General features: G+C 38.6%; 2 protein-coding genes and 1 long non-coding RNA gene across 23 annotated transcripts in view; 2 read left to right on the top strand and 1 right to left on the bottom strand.

The window, feature by feature from the left end:
• FAM184A (family with sequence similarity 184 member A) overlaps nt 1-15604 on the top strand; it is a 70562-nt gene extending 54958 nt beyond the window's left edge. For 2 of the 13 annotated variants that reach the window (XM_035321722.1, XM_035321723.1), the window contains 8 exons: nt 572-699; nt 3089-3273; nt 3744-3890; nt 6211-6328; nt 7031-7135; nt 7986-8063; nt 11995-12194; nt 13882-15604. In XM_035321722.1, the coding sequence (XP_035177613.1) occupies nt 572-699; nt 3089-3273; nt 3744-3890; nt 6211-6328; nt 7031-7135; nt 7986-8063; nt 11995-12194; nt 13882-13963 (1043 nt within the window). In that variant the 3' untranslated portion in view covers nt 13964-15604. Of the gene's footprint in view, nt 1-571; nt 700-3088; nt 3274-3743; nt 3891-5539; nt 5991-6210; nt 6329-7030; nt 7136-7985; nt 8064-11994; nt 12195-13881 lie in introns of those variants that run through there. The other 11 variants (XM_035321724.1, XM_035321725.1, XM_035321729.1 and 8 more) reach the window with 9 other exon arrangements.
• On the bottom strand, nt 5666-19813 carry LOC118164300. The gene is made up of 3 exons (XR_004749419.1): nt 19765-19813; nt 18564-18698; nt 5666-5716 (listed from the first exon to the last, which is right to left on the bottom strand). It is a non-coding gene; the product is annotated as an uncharacterized LOC118164300 (long non-coding RNA).
• Nucleotides 19814-20619: 806 nt separating this feature from the next.
• The window catches only part of MCM9 (minichromosome maintenance 9 homologous recombination repair factor), a 48400-nt gene continuing 45590 nt past the window's right edge, over nt 20620-23429 (top strand). For 8 of the 9 annotated variants that reach the window (XM_035321931.1, XM_035321939.1, XM_035321937.1 and 5 more), the window contains exon 1: nt 20723-21497. In XM_035321931.1, the coding sequence (XP_035177822.1) occupies nt 21188-21497 (310 nt within the window). In that variant the 5' untranslated portion in view covers nt 20723-21187. Of the gene's footprint in view, nt 20671-20722; nt 21498-23429 lie in introns of those variants that run through there. The other variant, XM_035321932.1, reaches the window with a different exon arrangement.

Genomic DNA, 23429 nt, shown 5'->3' on the forward strand with positions numbered 1-23429 from the left:
GCCCAAGGCACTGAAGTTAGGGAGATTGTATGAAAATACCAGAAGGAATAGTGGCACACACAAATAAGAATTCATTATAAATTCAATTTGGAGACTTGTTCTTTAAAATGTTCTCATCAGTTTCCTTTTGCAGAAGCTTCCAACATGTGTATGTTTAGATGGTTGAATATGCACATATAAAACCCATTTGCAAAAATGAATGTTCTGTTACCTATGGCTAAATAATAGCAAATACTCAAGTATTTGCATTTGGAAAAGTTGATCCCATTTTCAAATCTGGCTATAAATACTTTTACATAATAGGCTATGCTTTTGAAGAAGGGATAGAGAAACCATCATTCTAAGGTATCTTCTAGTAGCTCGTATTTTAATATTGAATAAATCTGAGTCTGACTAAACCTCTGTGGCTGTGGAGCTTGAATGAGTTCAACCTATTCAGCAGAAATTTCATGTGGCTAATATAAGCAGCGTGTGTTAGGTCAGCAGCACTACTTGAAGGAGCTGGACTGTTATTGTTAATTAATAGTAAACATTTGCAAAATAAACTTTTCTTTTTGTTCACGGTAACTAGCTTCCTTGCGCTCAGAGCTAAATCATCAACATGCAGCAGCAATTGACCATCTAAGGCACAACCATCAACAGGAACTGGTAGCTGCCAAAATGGAGCTTGAAAGAAGCATAGAACTTGGCAGAAGACAGGTAGGAGGCATTGCTGGCAACTTGTAAAAATAATCAGTATTTGTTTTCTATTAGCTGAAGGCAATAACTGTTGTGGAAATGTAAGGAGGAATTTACTGTTTGAAAGTCAGCCAGCACCAGCAGGTAATGCATCCCTACCAGTTAACCTAAATTTTTTTTGCTTAGCTTTTTCTTCCTTCAGCAAACTTCTTTAGAAGTTTAGTAAAGGCTGTCATATCAAGGCAGTTTCCTTTTAGAGTTGTGCAGCCATCTTGGAGCACACTGACTTGCCTTGGGGGAAAGTGCTGATTCCTGCAAAATTCTACTTGTCCTCAGTGGCCAGCAGGACTTTAAATAAATAAATAAATAAAAATAAAAATATTTCTCTCCAACATCTAAGTGATATGGTGTCAAATTGTTGCTTCAAACAAAAATGTAGCTTAGTATCTTTTATTTTCAGCACCAAACTGGAAAAGATAAATTAGCTTCTAAAGAAAGTAGAGACCTAACAACTTCAATTTTTTCATATATATAAAAACAAAACCCCCAAAGCTGGTATGGACTACTATTGTTTTCAGCAACTAAGTGATTCATTCATTTATATTTTTAATTTTTCACTTTATACAGAATCAATTTTTCCACTAGTAACTGAAATTTAAGGCTTCATCTCTATTTGAAAGGAAGCCAGACTCCTGAAAAGAAGAGAACAAAGAAATTTCTTCATTTGCATATAGAATAGGCTTTTCAGGATTCACTTACTAATAGTCCAGTACCAGAGAAGTGGAGTGCTTTTGCAAGTAGGTTAGTAGAGGAAACATTTAATTGGATATAGCCTTTACAGCATGACATTCAAGGACGAGCCTTTATTATTTATTTTTTTTCCCTCCCCTGTACCTTGTGTCCTTGTGGGTTTGAAAGCATGAGCAGTACAGGCAAAAATGTGGTGCTGTCAGCAACAATGAAAGAAAACATGGAGGATTTAATAGGATGTAGTTTCAATGTCCTGTTTAAGCTTAGAGACACCCAAGTAAGATGTAAGAAACCAAGTTAAAATTTAAGAGCATGTGTTTGATCCAACCAAATGCCTTGTACTTTTGACTTCAGCACAATAAGCTGCTAAGTACATACTTCAGTTATACTGAAGGCAAAGCAATCACTTGTTTTTTCATGTATTGGGATGCCTATCACTTTACAGGATCAGATGAACAAGATGCAGAGAAATGAGAATGGGATTATTTTATTTGCTAATTTTTGAAATATTTGAATACGTGGACATAATATTTTTCTTAAATAACTTTTCACAACTTCCTTTTCTTTTTTTTTTTTTTTCTTATAGCTTCAATATAGGCTTTCTATGGGGAATAAGAGAGTTATTTTTAAAACTGTTTTAAGGATATACAATGATATTTGTGCATTAGGATATGTTTGTATTTCCTGGGTGCATAAAGGTACAAAACACAATTATACATAAAACTACTTTGAAATCTTTGCTTTTTTTCTATTTGTGCAAACTATACAGTTTTAATTATTATGTTATTAATTATTGTGAAACTTTAAGAAGCGGGGTAGATGGAAATGGAAAACCCTGAAAAAGGTTGATTCTATTACTGATTCTTTGTAAACTGTTTGTAAACATTATCAAAACCATTGGGATTGGATCCAGATAAGTTTTCCAGATGTTAACTGCATTGGAATATCTTATGCGAAAAGAATGACTTTTATTGATTTATTGGACAAATGTAAATATTACATAAACAAAAACCACACAGTAAGGGCATTTTAAGTGATATTTTATACTAAGAAATTACAACAAACAAAAAAACAACACACGTAAATGCAAACATCTTACATAGATGGGCTATTCGACATGTATTGTGCTGTGAGATATTTCTGACCCTTGTATTTATATGTGCATTAGAGAAGAGACTTCTGAATTATAGTGTTTGTGGGCACACGGCATACATCTTATACTATTTCATCCCGTTGTATGGGGTTGTGAGGGGAAAAACAGCTATGACTGTCCTTCAGCTTCCCCACATTGTATGTTCAAGAGGTAGAAATTCCTAAATTCCCAATCCCATAGTTCTTTGTAGTATTTGTTTTTGTTGTTGTATGTATGGGCAAAAGGAAAATGTAATGAAATGTACAAACTTAAACAGGCAATGACAGTGTTTTAAATTCTCTCACAAATGTTTACTTGTTACATAACTTTGATTTCATCGTTATTTGTACTTGCACACAAGAAAAAAAGTTTTGACTGTAATTTGTGTCAGTGTTAAAAAAAAAAAAGGAAAGAAAAAGATTGTCTATTGAATGGAAGATTCTGCTCAGCTGTTATCTTTCAAAAACAAGTAATGTGCTTTTGAGAGACAAGTCTAAATAGTTTTTGCTGCTGCTCCTTATATCACAGGAGAAAGAATTTTTATGCCGAATATCAGACCTACAGGATGAACTGAGACATCGAGACCATCATATAGCTGAACTGGACAAAGAGATTCTGCATCTTCATGACAATATAAGTGCATTGACCAAAGAACTAGAGTTTAAAGGGAAAGAAGTTCTTAGAATACGCAGTGAATCTAACCAACAGATCAGGTATGAATTTTTCCATTCTAAACTCAAACATGTATTGCCTTATGTATTGTTTTACTTAAGATATTTTATCATTTGCAGCTTTTAATTTATTCTTTTAATCAAGTGGCAGTATATACCATTACTGTGCCCATTACTGGTACAGTTAGTGAATATTACCATACAGTTAATCTACATTTCAGTTACACACTTTGGCATATTTTAATAACAGTCTGCTCAAGTGTGTTTTTCTTTTTTTTTAATTCATTATGCTTGTTTATTAAAAATAAAAAAGCATTAAAGGAGATGCATTTTCAATGAAATAAGCTAGAAGATTGGAGGGCAGTAAGTTGTGGGTTTTGAAGAATAAGTAATTCCTTTCTGTGTTGTCTGGTATTGTGTAAAAGCCGTTAAAAGCATGGCAGAAATTCATGATGAACTAAACAGTCTGATTTTAGAATAACTCTTTCTTTAACAAAAAATAAATTAAACAGGATGCATGAGCAAGATTTAAGCAAGAAACATGAGAAAGAGCTGGATGTCTTGGCAGCAGATCACATCAGAGAGAAACAAAGCATGCTGGCAGATTTTAATAAGACCCAAGAGCTGCTCAAGGAAATTAATTCAGCTTTACAAGTTTCGTAAGTTTTGTTACATTGAAAAAGTTTGTATGTAGCTGCGTTTGAGTCAACATTAGTTCATTCTGGTGTCCATAAGTCACTGAAGATACTGCAGAGGTGCAAAAACCTTACTCAAATCTGAGGCTGTATTTGTTGGACAACACAATTGTTGTAAGTCTTAGGGAAATTAACCAGGATAATTGTTAGTGATTTGAGACCAAAAATTTCCAAGGAGGAAAGATACTAAATATGTGCTGTTCTTGGAAAAAAAAAAAAAAAAGGTAAAACATAATTTCAAATATTGTTTTTTTCTCAGTCATTAATGCATATTTTTGAGAATACTCAAGTTTCTTCAGCAAGTTTAAAACTAGTAAAATAAGTACAATATTAGCTATTTAGAAGTGTGATTATACCAAATGAGTGATGCAAACAGCTTCAGGTTTGCTAGGAAACCTAGGAAAATTAGTGTCTGAAATGGATTATATAAGTTTCATAGAATACTTAGGATGTTTCTGAATTAAAATGTCACCTGAGGTTAGACTACATCAGCTCAGGAGTGGTGTAGTAACATGTTGTCTCGACAGAGTTTTATTGTCTTCCACAATCTTCATTTTTTATCCCTGTCTGTGATGTAGCCCATTTGGTCTGTAACCCAAAGTTTCTTGCTAACACTCCACAGGGCATTGAGAGCTTTCTGACACAAAGTGGTCACTGAGGGATTTGTATGGGCAGCACAAGTTGTATGGCAGAGAGAATAACCGGTTCTAAGTATATGATAGAAAAATTATCTAAGTATATAACAACTAATAATGGACAGTAAAACCTAAATGCATCTAATTCTGTCTTAACAATATTAGCACTCAAAAACTGTCGATAATCGAGTATAAAATTCTAGTTCTTACTCCTTCATAATCCTATACATATACAGTTCTCTGAATATCTGAAAGTAAAATGACAGCTGTGCGTACCTATGTATTTTACTCTGGGGATCTGTATACAGTAGCTTAACCTAGCATAAAATGTATACACAAAAATTAAGCCAGCTGAGCATATTGCTGTTCTGCTGAGTCAAATGCATTTTCTGCAAATAAAAGCAGTCATGTTGTTCACATTCGTAATGTTTTATATAAATAGATTACATAATCTCCTCAAATTATTTACAGGTTGTTTGAAGGTTATAATTTAATATACACTGTTTTTTCAGTTGCAAATCAAAGTCAAAATTACTTGTGGAATTAAGTTTGAGCTGACTAAGACACCTTAAATTCATAGTTTTTTTCTTAGGAATATTTTTTTTCACCTGAATCTCTTCTGAAACTTGGTACTCTGATCTATATGAACGCTGAATATGTGAGACAAGTATTTTAGTAGTTTCCTTTAGAACTATGTTCAGCATCATGAACATTATGTCTGTTTCAGAGATTTGAAATTATTGTGTGTCTTCAGAACTTGTTCTTTAAAAAGAAACAAGGAGATTTATGCAGTTACTTGTGTAATTCCCCTCTCAGTTGGCTTATTTCACTTCTCTCCTTTAATGCTTTCCCACTAGGCATTTCAGATTTCTTCCTGTTTTTTTGTTTTGTTTTTGTTTTTCAGGCATTTATCAATTGTGGCATTTCTTTTTAATTCACATGTCCTAATATCCAGGTTTTATTGCTTTTCTTTTGCAGCTCATTCCTTTATTTCAACTCTAATGGTACTAAGTTGCTTTTATGGAGAGGAGTTAGTTACCTGTTAGTCTTCGGTGTTCTTGGATATCTTTGTCCCATTATGTTCCACTTGAACTGAGGAAGATGGTGCCAGTATCCAGTATCACAAGCATGCGTCTTTATTCAGAGTTTATTCACCTATGAAAAGAAAAATGATATTGTTTGGTTTCCTCACCAAAAAAGTCAATTGCCAGCTTTTAAAATTTACATTACTATTAAATATAATGCAATGTAGTTCTTTTATTATACGTTATAACCAGTCTCAGCTATGTCTGCTGTAGTTCTACTGTCCACTTTTTTTTTTTTTTTTTTTTTTTTTGGAGTGCCTTGTTTTCAATCTGGCTTCCAAGAGGCCTTTTTTCAAAGAACTAATACTGCATGTACAAGACGGATGTTAAGATTTTAGAATTTTGCACAAAATTTCAGTTACTGTAGCAAAGATATATATAAATATATATTAACTAGACAAAGCTCAGTGATAATATAGAATTAACTAACTTCAAGGAGAAAAGAAAATGATCTTCTGCTTTTTTTTCCTTGAAATCTCTTCTATACAAATCAAAGTTTTGACTTTATTCACTCATCATTTCACACTGGATCAGACTAAAGGGATATTTTTCTTTCCTATAAAGTTTAGAAGAAATGGAAGAAAAATATAAAAACAGAGAATCAAGACCAGAAGACTTGCAGCTTATCTCAGAACTGAAAGACCTAATTGCAGAGCGGGACCAACTCATAAAGAAATTGATTGTAAGACTTTTATGCTCTCTTGGTTTAATATCTTGACAGACATAAATGTTAATCTAATACGAAGTGTACAAAATTCGTTAAAGAGCCAATGCTGATAGCATGTATTTGTATTCTTTAATACATTATTCCTGTGGTTTCAGTGTCTCATAATAGTAAAACTAATTAGATGGAAAGAGTTTTGTACAATCAAGCATAACACATTATTACAAAAAATATTGCAGTATGACCTTGATCAGACATATCCTATTTGCAATCTTGGAATAAGAAGTGAACCATGTAAGCCATATAAGAAGTGGTCTCTTCTATGAGCTTACTAAGAAGGTTTTCAATTTCCTGATACACTGAGTTTCGCAAACTCAGACCTCAGCAGCCCTGCTCAGATTAGTCTGATTAGATCCTAATTCAGAAGCAAGAAGGAATGAGGAAAGTTCAAGGTAACTAGAGATAAGAAGTTAACTATACTGAATCCTTACCAGTGCATAATCCATTGAGCTATACTCACTCTCATGCAACATACACAACAGAACTGCATAAATAGAAATTATTTAGTATTTACATATAATAATATAAAAACATGAAATTTAGTTTTTTAGAAATATCAGTTTCTTTAAAAAATGTAAGCATAAATTTATTTGAGATCACTTTCTAGGCAGATTTGGCCACTAACTGATTGAGAATGCATCTATTTGTTCTTCTTTTTAGGAGGACAAAAAGTTCTATCAGCTGGAGCTAGTTAACAGGGAGACTAACTACAACAAAGTGTTTAATGCAAGCCCAAATGTTGGTGTTATTAATCCATTGGTGAAGGTATGTTCCATGGGCTTCACTGCTAAAGTGAAAAATAAGAAATCTCAAGTTAGCATATAGTAAAAAGAAGAAATGTGTGTGTGTGTGTATGTACATATATCACTATTTTTTTTTACTTCGTGACATGTTCAGAACAAGGAACATCATGTTTCCATTTGTTTCTCCTGAATTTTGTTTACATATTTGTTTCTTATGTACATGTATGTGTAATATAAAACACAGTTCCTTCTCACAAAACTGTGAAGTCAAAACAGAAAAGTGACCCTACAGAGGACAGGACTGTAGCTATGTAACAGAGAACAGTGACATCCTCAATCAGTTTTATTTTCAAATGATTTTTCTTGGTTATTATGGAAAATGCAAGAACAAATTTATTTTGCAGATGGTGCTCAGGATATAAGACCACTAGAAACAGAGAGGGAGCGGGGACACTAAAGAAAAGGAATAGGGGTAAAAAGAGGAAGAAGTAAATTATGATGAGAGTGTAGAATGAGTCTGAGTAGGAAAAGACAGACTAATAATGGAGAATTGGAGTGACAAACTGGGTATAGAGTGTAAGGGCAGTAGGAGATAGAAATCAGCCTCCAACCTTCTTAGTTATTGTTGCATCCTATATGAGCAAAAGCACTTCAGTAGCAGCCTTTTCCAATTCTCTCCATCCTGGTGAATAGCAACCAATGGAGGTTACTGTACAAACAGGCATAGTAGCTTCCCTGTCACTTAAAAAGCCAACAACATTCCTACATGAAGAATAGTCTGTAGTTGGGTACCTTCATTCTGTCTCTTTCCACCACTTTAGCAGTAAGAATGAGTCCTCTGACATTTCCTTCTTCCTTGTAATAATCCATAGGTTATTTCACCTGCACGGAAAGGGAAGGGATTTTTCCCAGCTGTGAGGTCCACTTTGGAGATAAACAAGTTCACACAGGTGTCAGAGAACAGCTGGAGTCGAAACATCCTTTATGCGTTTGGGAAATGGGTAACACACAAATTTTGGTCAAGATTCAGTTCTGTATTGATGCCTTAATTTAAATGTCTGCATACTAGTATCTACATGTGCGCTGTGTATCTAAATTCCTGTTAGAGTCAAGGGGTATCTCATTAATGAAGCTTGCAACAGACTTGAGCATGGAGTAGATATCTGGTATAGGGTGAGCGGAATCACTCTCTTGAGTTCTCTAGGCTATGTTGTTCACATCCATATCAGTTATGAAGATTATATGTAGACACTCAGATTGCCACAAATACAGGCAGTATGGGAAAAAATAAACATATACCAAATAAAGCAATATAGTTCTTGCACAATTCATGGTTCTTTGACATTGGAATAATTTTACCTAAGATCGAGTTGTTTGGTTATCAGGTAAGCAGGTTGGGCAGAACAAATCACAGAATCACAGAATTGTAGGGGTTGGAACGGACCTTGAAAGATCATCGGGTTCAACCCCCCTGCCAAAGCAGGATCCTCAGAGCAGGCTGCCCAGGTAGGTGTCCAGACAGGCCTTGAATATCTCCAGAGAAGGAGACTCCACAACCTCCCTAGGCAGCCTGTTCCAGTGCTCCGTCACCCTCACTGTGAAGAAGTTCTTTCGCATGTCGGTGCGGAACTTCCTGTGCTCTATCTTGCAGCCATTGCCCTTGTCCTATCCCCATAAACCACTGAGAAGAGGTTGGCTACATCCTTCTGTCTCCCACACCTCAGGTATTTATAGACATTGATGAGATCCCCTCTCAGTCTTCTCTCCTATAGGCTGAACAGACCCAGGTCTCTCAGCCTTTCTTCATAGGGAAGATACTTCAGGCCCTGTATCATCTTGCTGGACTCTTTCCAGGAGATCCCTGTCTTTTTTGTACCGGGGAGCCCAGAACTGGACACAGTACTCCAGGTGAGGCCTGACCAGGGCAGAGTAGAGGGGGAGGACCACCTCCCTTGACCTGCTGGCCACGCTCCTTTTAATGCACTCCAGGATCCCATTGGCCCTCTTGGCCATGAGGGCACACTGCTGGTCAACCTGTCATCCACCAGGACCCCCAGGTCCTTCTCCTCAGAGCTCCTCTCCAGCAGGTCATCCCCCAACCTGTACTGATACTTCCGGTTGTTCCTTCCCAGGTGCAGGACTCTACACTTGCTCTTACTAAACCTCATTTGGTTTCTTCCTGCCCATCTCTCCAGATGGTCCAGGTCTCACTGAATGGCAGCACAGCCTTCTGGCGTGTCAGCCACTCCTCCCAGCTTTGTGTCGTCGGTGTACTTGCTGAGGGCAGACACTATTCCCTCATCAAGGTCATTGATGAAGATGTTGAACAAGACCGGACCCAGCACCAACCCCTGGGGAACACTGCTAGTCACAGGCCTCCAGCCAGACTCTGCTCCGCCGATCACCACTCTCTGAGCTCGGCCAGTCAGCCAGTTCTCAACCCACCTCACTCTCCACTCCTCTGTCCCACACTTTCTCAGCTTTGCTAGCAGGATGTCGTGGGAGACGGTATCGAAAGCCTTGCTAAAGTCAAGGTAGATGATGTCCACTGCTCTCCCCCCATCTACAGTGACAAATAGGATGTCACTGTGTAAAAGAAAGTCTGTCTCTGTCATTTAAGAGATCAGGCTGTGTTATTTAGCTAATCTTACAGTTTCACATCAGATCAGAGTATTTCCCACTTATCCACAAACTCTGCTGTAAATTGTCAACACTCTCTGACATTTTTCAGGAGTCCAGCAGCTCTGGCAAGCTTACCTGCTGTTACCTATATCTTATGAATGCCTGCATAAAGGAACTTAGTCCTGGTGCTGTCTCTGCTAGGCCTTAACTAATTTGAATGCTTTGTCTTTGTGTGAAAGGTTGTTTGAAAATTTTGGAAGTTTGTCTAAACCACTCCTTTCTAAAGATGTGAAATTTAACCCTTGAGTGTATAAGTTTGTGTTTTGTGTGAAGTCTGAATTGTTTGGGAAAAGTACTTCAATGTCAGATTTCCGTAGAGAAAATTCATATACTTTTATCATATGTTTCTGTCTCTTAAAATTCATAAGACTTTAAAACAGTCTTGTATTCCAGAACATTTTGATCTCTCATTTCATGAATTGTGGAACATGTTACTTTATCAAAGCACATGCTGTGTTATTGGAGAATGAATTACAAACAAACTGAAAATTTCATTCTCTTTGAAATAATAAAATGACAGAATTTATGAGTTACTACATGCTTTGCACATTAATACAAAATTACAACCATTGCAGTATTTATTAGAGCTTTTCAAATTTATGCAGTGCGTCTGTTTAGCCTTACATTGGTAGATCTGCAGTTCTCTAATACTTTGCATGAAGTCCATAGAAACAATACACACGATTTAGTTTTTCCAGATCTGACTGCTTCAGAAGCATAGTTTTATAGAAAATAAGATACAAACTACAGTATTTTCAAAGCATTTATATAGATAAATGCACTTTCCAGAAATGAGCCAGTTGTGAATCGCAGATTTAACAACAGTGTGTGTTATACATGGTTTTAATTACAGTGCATATTACTTTGCAGGTGTGTTCTACGTACATTTGGTTACTTTTAGCAAATTATTTTTCCATTCTTGCCTTTTCAGCCTGAGGAAGTAAAGTGTTCAGGATTGTTTTAGTTCAGTCTTTTACAGCTAATGGTCTTGCTCTGTGATGATTGAAAAACAAAACAAAACAAAACATTTATAGATATATATAGCTTTCTGTTCAGTATATTATCTTTCATTCTTATTTTGACGAGCACATGCACCACTGGCCTACAGAGCAGCATTTGCACTTTTCAACTTTGAAGAGGTCAAGTAGTGAAATCAGATAGCAGAGAGCTAAACAGAAGAGTATAAACAAACAAAACTTTCTGATGAAAGTTTTTATTATATACTCAATTAATAGATAATTCATGAGAATAAATTAATCTTATTTTTGTAAATAGGGTGATTTCTTAATAATTTTGTTGTTGACATGGAATATTGAAGTCAGAAAACACGTGGCATTCTGTCACTTATTATTGAAGACCTAGAGAACTATTTGAAGCATTTTTCTACATTAAATACATAAAAGCACAGAGGATAAATACTGATTCCTTTGTATGATGTGGTATGGAGAGCAAAACAGTGATATCAAAATAAAGTTCTTCAGTATTTTGTGTCCCCTGAATACTATCAGTAGTATTATAAAGGAAGAAGGTTCACTTGCGCCATCTGGTGTTTAGAAGTGTTAGCTGTAGTAGCTTTAGCAGCCTGGCTATTTTTGAGCAAGAAACTGAACTCTCACACAGTATTATTTTCATCTTCAGCAGGATTGCTATAATGCTTACTGTAAGGGCATAACTGCATTTAAAGAAACGTAGCTGCTTTTCTAGGTTCCAAGTTTTACTGACCAAAATGTGCCTCAGTAGTGGGGTGAACCCTGTTGCAGAGATTTACTTTTTTCATCACTGAAATTTGCTGTAATTATATTTGACAGTAGAGCTGTTTCACTAATACCAAGAAAAGAAATAAGTAAAGATGAAAGGTTTAACAAAACCTTGGTGGAAAAAAATACTATCTTCAATGTTTTAGAATAGAGCAACATGTTACACTGGAAGATATTTAAAAATCATGTACTCATTGATTATTACACTAAGTCCTAATAACTTAATCAACTTGATTAGAAACGTGAGAAATTTGTGGTGGTCAGTTCTGGTCAAAGCAAATAGTAAAATTACTATTAGAAAAAAAGTCCAGTCTGTCCCAATTGCTTTCCTTCCTATCCTGACCCCTACCCCCAAAAAAATAACGCCACAAAAAAACTCCTAAATTTGCAAATCTCCTCATCTGTCCTGGCGCCTTCCTTACATTTGTTATTTTTAATGCAGCAAAAGAAGAAGAACGATAAATCAACAAACAGGTTTGTGAGTGTCCCCAATCTAAGTGCTCTGGAATCTAGCGGAGTGGGCAATGGACATCCTAACCGCCTGGACCCCATTCCTAACTCACCCATCCACGATATTGAGTTCAACAGCAGCAAACCACTGCCACAGCCAATACCACCCAAAGAGCCCAAGACGTTTTTGAGGTGAGCACTGCCTCACCAATCTTTTTATTTTCTTAACTCAGGAAAATTTTGCTTTTGTATTGAGCTGAATCCCACTTGCTTTACGAACCTTTCAGAGGTACAAGTGCTATTATGAATTTTCAATTTTTACATAATATTTGTAACCTCTTTATAGTATTCCTTTTTATTGTAGAACTTGTTGAAACATGAAGTATTCTCTCACTTCTTCCTAAGTCCTGAACTTTGAAAAACGCTCTAGATACCTTAACAGAATTCATGTGTGCTTCCAATTGTTTACATATATGAACAATTGTTTTAAATGTTTGTGTTATTTGCTGATTGTCATTTAGGAAGTGATACCAGCACAGGATTTCTTTTATTAAGTATTGTGTGATGATGGTTTTATGTAAGAAAACTCTTTTCTGTGCTACATGAATGTTTTGTGTTTCCCCTTTCCCCGCCAATATCCAAGTGTCTCATAGGCGTAAATTTACTACCGAAACAGGAAGCGTACACGCTTGGATGCTTAATGCTGAGTTTCTGGTAGTTAAAATCAGCATTGAAGTCTAAAGTAATTCTCTCATAAATTTATATAGTGAATTATTAATTTTAAAATGGTTTCTTAGAGGTAGCATTTTAATTGTTTCGCTTTATGTGGCTACACATATTAAAGGCACTGAAGAAGCACTGTATGCTATATTTAATAGGTACTGATCTCTTGCCTCCAAGTTGGCAGCTTAAAGTGTGTACAAAATTACCAGGTCACACCTGCCTGTTGACGCTTTCTTTTGGTTTAACGTGAAAGGCCACATACCTAGCACCTACTTATAATAAATGGAAACAATAGAATGTAAAATAGATAAGTAAAAACAGTTTATGGCAAGAAAACAATCTTTAAAAAATAAGTAAGTTTACTTTTTCCTGTGCATGTGATGTGCATGACTTTGGTCAGGTATCTATAATATGCATGTGCATGAACTCATGGACTGTGATGCTGGAGTTTCCATTCCAAAATGTTTTTTGCTTTGTATTATCCAGTAATACAGTAGGGATTTTTTTTATTATGGATTTTATTGATAAAGGAACTTAATTGTATAATTAGATTTAAATCAAAATATTTTTTCTCTTGATTATTTAATGAGGATTTTAATGGTTCAAGGGAGAATCAAATCTTGTTTTTTCCCAGTATATTATCAAATATTAAATGTATGCATGAACAACAATGCAAGTGATCCTTGTGATCAGTGTACAGTATTAAAATAGTCTGTATTTTTGTTCAGTTGCCAACCAGTCTCTGTGAGCACGTCTATGAATATGATGCTTGCATCATATTTCTGAAAATTAACTTTGCCACAGGAAAAGGATGCTAAAAGAGGACCTTATACAGTCGCATTTTTCCAAGAAAACCCTTTTTATTCTTCTGAAAAGACACATCTGTTTATGAGATTTTAAATTCCATTTCCCAAAGTATTATTTGCCCACCCTGTAATGTGGCTGCTGAACTGACTTGTCTGTGCTGCTGATGCTCTCCAATGGAGTGGATGATCACAGATTCTGCAGGGAGACATTAAATCATATCCAGACGCACACTGATGATTAATCCAAGGAAAACCAGGCTATATTTTCTGTGTGTTGTTTTTTTTCCTCGTAACTTTGGTGCTCTGTTTAGTTATGGGTTAATTTTTTTTTTTTCTTTGTATGAACTTAGCCCTCCTCAGACTGATGCTTCACCAGTGGCTTCACCAGATCCACAACGCCAGGAGTGGTTTGCCCGATACTTCACATTCTGAGAGATGGTTTGTTCTTGTGGCACAGCGTGACGTGGACTGTTTATCAGAGCATGACCCTCATGTGAACAAGCTTTCCTGTAATTTGTCAAACACTGTGAATGAGAAAGTATTTGTCTTTCTGATTTGAAAATGCACTGTATTTCGTGTGATATTTGTTGGAATCACTTGACATGGTACTATATAATGTGTGTAATTATAACTATTATTTTTATTTAAAATGGAAGAACCTTTAAACTTTGTAAGTACAACATAATAAATTTTGGTAGAACAAACATAATGCTTTCACCCTTTTTCCTGTAAATGTTTTCTTTGATTTCAGGTCAGGCTTTCCCCCCCTAGAAAATAGCATGGTTGTTATAAATACAATTTAAATTGTAAAAGGAAAATATATATATCCCACTCTCTCTCCAATTTGGGCAAGATATGTTTAATCCATCCCAATTCTATTATGTTAGCATTTTAAAAACTGTCCTCTTTCTAAGATTTCAAAGGAAGAATGTGAAATAAATCAAAAGCAGTGTAGCTGCTAGCCTTCAGAGCAGAGTGAGTTTGACAAGACCATAAAATAAAAACAAACAGACACTGTTCATTGGGGCAGGGGTTTGACTTCTTAACTGCTGCCTCTGAGACTTTGCCCTCTAGTTATAATCTAAATCTTTATCATTGAATTTAAGCAGAAACTGTATTCACAGATTATGTATTTATTTTATTAATATTAACAAAAACAAATGTTTGAAACCTTTAGAATACTATATACTAAGTATCTCTGCATAAATCAAGAATCTACATTTTGAGCATGAAGATGCTTTGGATAAAAATCATGTCTGAAATTAAAAAAAAAAAAAAAAAAAAAACATAACTTTTTCCCAGTTCTACATATTACACATATAGATCTTGAAAATTTAATTACCTTCAGTTGTCTATATTAAAGGGTTTTCTTGTCTTAAACTAATCTATGAACATGTTTTTTCAGCTAGTGAGCACGATTCTCCAATCTACACCTTTTATGATGCCAGTGTTGTTCCAGAAATTTGCTGCAGTATATTGAAAAAGCCCATTGTCTCTTTTGTATTTTTTCATTCAAAGATTACCACAAAGTAATTCACACTGGTAGTCTCAGGGAGAAAATTGTCTCTTTGTTTTATGAATGTATTTTTAAGCTGAATCTCTTATCTTTTAAAAGCAGGAAAAATTGTTTGAGTTGTTTGAATAAGGTTTTAGTTAGCATATACAAAGGTGTTGAACTTTAATATTCATCTGAAGCCCTAACTACATACTTTTGTTCCCTGTATGCACAAAGGTAAATACCCAGATGAAGATACTTGCTAATTACAATGAGTTTTATATGTAGTATATGTATAAATGAAAAAATTTGTATGTTTTCATATAAACAATATAAAATATTCTAAATGAACATTTTAAAACTTCTTATAATTCTGCTTGAAAACTCCACTGAAAGCTGTATTCTGGTGATGCTGCTGTGGATTAAAGATGCATACAGCAAATTTTCTGTAGCTGGTGGACTCAACTGTAGGTATATGCAACTTTTTAATTTTAGAAGAAAGCCATATTGGGCAAAATGTCAGATTTCTTGGCTCTTACCCGAAATAAAATACACTAGCTCATTTTGTTATAACGTTCTGACGTGAGTGTTGTGTATTTTTTCTTGCATGCTTTGCAAAGTTTGTAAGGGGCTCAGCCTTTATCTGCCATCCTCCACTTCATGTGTACATTTTTATGTATGGAATTAATAGCTATGAACAGTAATTGGATGATAATGTGTGCATTCACTTTACCTGCTCATATTTTTACTTCAGTAAAGGGTTGGTGTTTTTTGCTAGCACAGGGATTTGTCTTTTTACAGGGAGAAGAAAGTTAAGAAGTTACCATGTCTGCCAAAGTCAGCAGCTTTTCCACTATCAAATCAGTCTCTTAAAAACAACCTGAAGAAACTAGGAAAAAATGAGTTTCTACCAAATGGCATTGAGAGCACTGTAATATGTATTCCCAAAAAGTTAGTTAACGTCTGGCATTTTGGATTAATACAGGAACTTGCATTATCACAATACCATTGTTCTCGTGATCTTCCCAGTATCTGGTGCCCAGTTCTGCAGTCTGCAATGTCTCTGCTCACATACAGTCTCAGCTCTTGGGTGTTTTTTTGCCTAAGCCCCCCTACTTGTTCAACAGACAACTCCAAGGTAAGGAGGTGCAGAATTAATATGAAATTGCATCATGTTATTTAAAATGCCAGAAAAAAACTTTCAGTTCTCAGGAGCTGTCTCTGCATTCTGAGACATTAAATCTGATTAGCAGCACTTGGTATAATTGTTTCCCCTCTGACCCTTTAGAGTTTTATCCAGAAAGACATTAAAAAGTCAAAGAGCAAACACAAAAGAATATAGCCGTTTAATCCTTACTGGGCTTTCCTATGGAAGAGGAAAGTAACCAGCTATACTTGACGCTGGGGTAAAATGCAGCAGAATTCTACGTTTAATCAGAACTCCAACAATCAGCCTTCAGGCAAAGTTTGGCTTTCAGCCTGGATTGCTCAGTTTACTTTTGTGATGAGTGAATGCCAGTGAATTTTCCAGGTTAGCAGGAAAATGCTTTGGCTGTCCCATTTTACACCTCAAAACACAAGGAAGAATTACATCACAAGAACTGCATGGCTCTTTTCTGCAGCAGGAATTGTACACAGAAGGTATACTTGAGAAAAAAAGTAGTGCTAACGTAGAAATTGCTTCATCAGATTGACTCCTTCTTTCCATGTTTTTTCAGTTACTTCAACAAATTTACTATACTTACTTGAGACTTCAAGGAAAATATTACTCCGATGAGAAGTACTGACAATAAGTTACATGGGTCAATATTACAGATTTTTTTTAATTATTTTTTTTAAAAACTCCTCTTTTTGTGATCTGCTACTTTGAAAGGAAAAACTTTGATTATTTTCAAGTTTGCTTGAGTAGCTCTACATTTGATATGTACATGTTTAATTAATAAAATTAATTTTGTAATAATCTTTGATCACTTTAAATAATAAGACTAGGTATTGTAAATCTGGAAAATATATAATATTTAGTCTTTTTATTTTTTAGGATATGAATATCTTATTTTTTCTAAATGTTTTATACAGTGCTGTGAGAATCTATTTTCATTCTTAAACATAATGCCATTTTTTTCCACTCTGGATGTAGCTACTCTCTGGAACTACACCTTCCTGCTTTTTGAGATGAGAATACACTTTCCATGAGGGACCTCCTTTGATGAGTTACACTTCAAAACTGAAAGCAGCAGTCTGTGGGAAAAATATTTCTGCTCATGTAAGTGAAGATGGATGGATTCTGAGCTATAACATATTTTGCAGCACTTACCCTTCTGGTTTGGCGGCTGAAAAAAAATGGCATCTGGGTGTCCTTTCTTTTCACTAAATTGTTAACAAACACAATATTCCAGTAACCATGGCTAGAGAATACCAATATCAGTTTTTGACTAATGGTCATTCACTTTTTTCCAGTTTTATTCTTGCTCTGAAACTCTGTTAAAAAAACTATAGAAGACGATTCCTAAAGAATATCAGGATTCCCTTATAGCATTAGAAACAAGACGTGTTCAGTGTGTCAGAGCAACCCCTTATTTAAGATACATGTCAATACTGTTACGCGATCTCAGTGCTATTCACAGATAAATTTTAATGATTCTGCACTGAGAAAAAGAGACCTCAAGTCTTCCTCCTTTGCTGTAATTTACTCCCTTTAAAATGAAGCTGACTGAGTCAATTAGCTTAAAAAATAGCAATCTTCAACCTCCCCTGCAGTCAACAGGCAGCTTCAGGTGTGAATCAGCACGCTTACCTCTTTTGATTGTACAAAAAGTGTAGAGCAACAACCAATATATGTGTCTCCAATTTAGGTGTGAGGAACCCTAGCCTTTTTTAATAGCATTTGCAAAAACAACAGCTTCGAAAGACACTAGCTTTCCTCTTACAGGAGCCACATTGCCTTTTTCCTGGTATGTTCAATGTAATTCAATGCAGAACTGTTACTACTCTTCCTAGGCGAATGATAGCCTGTTTTTTACTACAGTGAAAGGGAATCTCTAATTTCTTGTACTGTTGTTTAGCTACCTTCTGGAGTTGGGCACTGTGTCGGTTCTATTTATCTATACATTCCCTGGCAAAACTTCCAGGCATAATTACATAGAGAAATCACCTTGTAGTTCTACAGTTAATTTATGTTAGAGTGTATTTTGGTTGGTCACATAAATAAGCATCCATTTTGTAATTGGAAGTACCCGTAGAGAACACTGGGATCAGGTAATAAAACCAGGCAGCCAAGCTGAAGCAAGACTTTTCTTCTTTGGCCTGACTGCTTAGCTCCATTTCTGCTAATAGTACAACTTATCTTGCCCCATTTTGCACCAAGATTTCAAAAGGGGATACCATGTGGATTTTCAAATGAGCATGGCATAGTTTTTGATGGAGACTTCTTTGTTGAGTAAGTATTTCCTCATCACTCAGGTAAGTATATAACTTTTATCACTCAATAATAAGTTGATAAGTACTTTGCAGCGTTTTCCTGTAGGAACCATTCATTACCTGATTGCAACCCTCACTCCAAGGTCTGTTAGTTGTAATTAGCTCCTCCACTTGCTGGCCACTGCATCCTTTTCCCTCGTTTTTCCAGTCGCCTAGGGTACAAAAAGCCAAGTTTGAGGAAGCACAGGAGGACACCTTCAGGACATCACAAAGATTACAGCTCTGTTGTGCAAGCAACCAGGTAACTGCTGATCCAACAAACGTGTACAAATATCTGTCTCATCCCTACAAGGAGCAGCCTGGTTTGGGTACCTCACAAGACAGCACCGCAAACTGAGTAAAGCTGACACGGGAAGCACACTGTGGAGACAGAGTCAGCCTGACACTGCACCTAGATTCATTGCAGAAGTAGTTGTGAATTTTCAGTGAACAATTGACATATTAGCTGCAGATCTCAACAGTGCTTTTGCATCCGTGCTAACCAATTGAATGGATATAAGATCATTTTATAAAGGGACAAGACCTTTGCCTCTGGAGACACATCTACGGGTCAGAAAATTTTGTCTTTACATGCACCTGCAGCAGTCCTAGGCTTATGTTGTAAACACCATTTCATTCAGGTTAGGAAACATCCTAATTCTTAGGATTTAGGCACCATCTACAAATACTTTAACGTTTGTATTTCCAAACAGCACAGGACACGTAACTGAAGTTCTGTCCGCTGAGTTACCAAATACAAGTCTGCGATAGCCTGTGGAGCAGCAATTCAGAGAAAGCCACACAGACAAGTCCTGGGTTTGCAATTCACAGCATCTGTGGTCCCTATGAGATGCTTTTGCCCAGGCATTCCAAAACACTCTCCTTTTCTGCCGAGCACTTTCCTCGTATGATCTTATGGATGGTGAGCTAGTAAAGAGGGTTAAGAGAGGTAGCATAATCACTGTAACTTTCTTATCTACTGCTATCACTGTATTCTTTCAACTGGGAAAACAACACACATTAGACATTCAAATTATATTAGTTTAATTAGGCAGGTAAAGCACTTATTTTACGTATGAAAGCCATATATCGTAATTTTTTGAAAATAAAAGATCTTTTTTGTTTGAAAAGTGTTGAGTTTCCCCTCCACAAACACTGTTTTAGTATCACAAGTTATTATTACAGAACTATTGATACGTTTCTGATACCTTGGCCATAGTATGCTACACTTCCTGGTTAAGATCTTACACGGGCAGTCCTTTCTGCTTTGTTTGTGATTCACTGTTAATACCAGCCAACAATGGGAGGTCCTGAGAGTGAGGAGCTCAATAAAGAAGTTTTAACTTCTTCAGACACCTTGAAGGGAGCTGGAAGTTTTTCTCTGTGATAGCACAAGACTAGGAAACAAATACATTGTCACACGTACCGGGAAGGTCAGGTGTAGCAGCCCAGCAGACAGCCTCCTTCCAGGGCATCCCTGGGAGCATGGCTCAGAGGGGCCGTAGCACCAGGAGAGCACAGCCCTGGATGGCAGTGAAAGGGCTGGGAAGTAGGCAGGCTGCTGGGCACGCTGGGTTTCACTGGCACTCGTTACACCTGGAACTTAATTTTAAAACAGAACTCACTTTGAAAGATGAAATATTTCAAAGAGAAGATGGCACTGGGGTGTAATACGTTTTGGGAAGAAGACCACAATCAGATGCTAAAGCAATACACTGTACATTTACATTTTGGGCGAAAAAGTGAAAGTTTCAGAGCCCCCTCCCCCCAGCCCCTACTTTCCGGCTGTACTAAAAGCCGAATCCCCAAGCCCCCCAGAGCCGCCACGGACGCGCCTGTACGGAGGAGGAGCCGCCTGGTTTGCAGCCGCCTTCAGGGGAGCCGGGCTTGGGGCTGAGGGGAGCCGCAGGCGGGGGGAGCAGCAGCAGCACCGCAGACAGTCGCACAGACACAGACAGACAGGCCTCGGCCGGCGGGTCTGCTGTTCGCAGCAGAGCGGCCGATATTGTTCTTTTTTTTTTTCCTTTTTTTTTTTTTTTTTTTTTTTTGGCTCGGCGCGGCGTTTCCACAGCAGCGGGGCAGCCCCGGGGTGGCGCTGAGGCACCGAGGGGACACCGCCATGGCCGCCGGCCGGGCCCGGGCCGCGGGGCGGCGCAGGGGGCGGGGACGGCGCCGCTTCCCCTGCCGGGTGAGGGAACGGCGGCGGGACCCGGCCGCGGGTGGCGGCTGGCGGTGGCCGCGGTGGTGGCGGCGGTGTTGGGGTGGCCTCAGGCAGCGCCCAGCGCCGGGGGTGCCCGCGGGACCCAGGCGGGCTCGGGCCGCGGAGCGCAGCGGGGCGGCCCCGCCGCCATCTCCCGTCTGGCCGCACGGCGCCGCCGCGTTCAAAACTTGCGCGCGCCTGCCGCCATCTGGGACCGGGCGGACCGACGGACGGACGGACAGACTGACAGACAGACTGACTGACTGACTGACTGACTGACTGACTGACTGACAGACACACAGGCAGGAGGGCCGCCTGCCTGCCTGGGGTCGTCCCGCCCGGCGGTGCGGAGGTGCCGCTGCCTCTCACCGCCCACCCCCGCGGCCCCTCCGGGCTCCTTCGCAGCCGCCAAGTTTTGCCCCAGCGCCTCACTTTTTCCCCTATTTTTATTTATTTACTATTATTTTTTTAATTTTAACGCCGTGTTCCCGGCCGCGGGCCGGGCATGGCGCTGCGGGCGGAGCAGGTGGGTTTCATCGGGCAGGTGTTCGAGTCCTACGTGCTGCAGCACCACCGCGACGAGCTGCTGGCCATCCTGAGGGAGCGGGACGCCGAGGCGCACTACGCCGTCATCGTCGACGCCTTGACGCTCTTCGAGACCAACATGGAGATCGGGGAGTACTTCAACGCCTTCCCCGCGCAGGTGCTCCCCATCTTCGACAGCGCCCTGCGCCGGGCGGCCGTCACCGCCCTGCAGGCTGCCGAGCCCTCGCCGGAGCTCTGCGTGAAGACCAACCTCCACGCCAGGATTTCGGGTGAGTGAGGCAATGGGAACCAGCCCGGAGCCTTCCCACAGCGCTTCCGACTCTCCTTGTGCTGTGGCAGCGCGCGGGATGTCAAGGGAAGGTCTGGGAGCATGGCTGCTCATGCTCTCGCAGTGTTGGTGGCGCCTGTTGAACAGGAACCAGCAAAGAACCCCAGACACTGCAGGTACACACAGGTCTGTGGGGCAGTCCAGCTGGTGGCCCCGATGGGGTGCGTGCAGTGGCTTGTCACAGCGTCTTTCCATGAGAAAAGTTGCTCTCCAAACCGACGTTTGGTCTCGGGTTATTTCTCTTGTCAGCCACAAGGTCTAATAAAAAACAGTTTTAGAGGAAGATCTCTACTTTCTAGCTTTTCTTGCTGGTTGACTCCCTTAAAGGCTAAATTGGCTCGTATTCATTAGCTCCATCCACCTCCCAGAGTAGGCAAAGTCTAAAGTTTGAGTTGTTTGAGTTGCTGAACTAGTTATAAAGTTACCTGTTACAAAATATGAATGGGTTATTGGCAGGAACGGTCATCGATAAAGGCTTTGGTCCTTTTCTCACTACAAAAAAGTAGTGTAAACCACAAAAAATAGCTACGTTATTATTCCTCACTATTGGGAAGTCTTTAGTGGCCTTGAGGTGTGGCGGGTGTGGAGCACAGGTTCTGGGGTTAAAACGCCAGTTGTAGAGAACTAGGTTTGGTGGTGGCACGGTCTCGTCTGGTCATTTCTGGTCGTAACCATTTGGAGCTGTCTACTTTGCAAAGCCAAGAGCTGGCGCCCTGTGTTTCCCTCCTTTGCTCCGTGTTTGAGTGGCTTATTTATGATCATTTAGTCTTCTGGCAGCTTGAATGTAGATGAATCACAGTTGTTAAAACAGACATCTGTTTTGTCCCGGTACGTTTCATTAAAATATTGACATTAAAATAGATACATCAGAAATATAATTACCCTGTGGCTCTCATAATGCCACTTTGTCTGGGTTTTTAGGGAAAACACCAAAGAGCTTGCTGCCTGGTTGGATGTTACGCAGTGGCACCTGCTGACTGTGGCATACGAGGACAGCCTCTGCGTTGGACAGAATTTTGCAACCTTGTGCATCTCACTGTGCTGATAAAGTCAGAGCAAATAAAACTTTATTCACAGTGCTCTGGGATGCATTTGCATTAGTCAGGGCTTCAGCCTGAGAGCAGGGTTAGTGGTACTCCGAGTGTGATCGTTCTCTAAGCTACCAGGAAGTACCATGAGGAGCAAAGCAATGGGCAGATGCTTGCTGCATGAGTAGCTGCATCTTTAAGACATTCCTGCTCCTGATATCAGCCTGTTGCTGGAGTCTTCCCACAGTGATGTTTTGTCTGAATATTCCCTAATCAATCTCAGGCAAAATTAGCCAGATTTGATCAAATAATTTTAATACATGATAAAAGTACGTCTCACTGATCATTAATGGAAGAAAATAATCAGCAGTCTCACGATGCACTCCATCACTAAACTGGAGGGAAAATGAAGAGCTGGGGAGGGTTATCCTCGTGTGGTCCAGCTGGGTCAAAGGAACCACATAACCTGGTTTATGTTCTGTGCCACTAACAGGCCGATTCCTGGGGAAACAATAATAATCAAAATGATACGTAGGTGCTTTTTTTTTCTGCCCAATTTTTCCCGTAAGTATATGCTGAGTTCTTGTTTGATGGCACAACCTCTCCTCTTCCTGGAAATTCATTAGAAGATTTTTCCTTACTGTTAGCCTGAGCACCACGGAGTCAGTTCTTGATGGCCAGGCTGCTGCTGGTAGCTCAGTTTTACACATCGTTATTAAGATAGTAATGTGTGTGCTTCCTCAGAGAGGCACGTACTCAAATAAAAAGTTTGTCAGTCTGATACAATCAGCGTGCAGGCTCTCTTTTTCCCTGTCTTGCCTCTTGTCTCTTTGATACTCACGGAG

The sequence above is a fragment of the Oxyura jamaicensis genome, chromosome 3, assembly GCF_011077185.1.
Source record: "Oxyura jamaicensis isolate SHBP4307 breed ruddy duck chromosome 3, BPBGC_Ojam_1.0, whole genome shotgun sequence".
NCBI lineage: Eukaryota > Metazoa > Chordata > Aves > Anseriformes > Anatidae > Oxyura > Oxyura jamaicensis.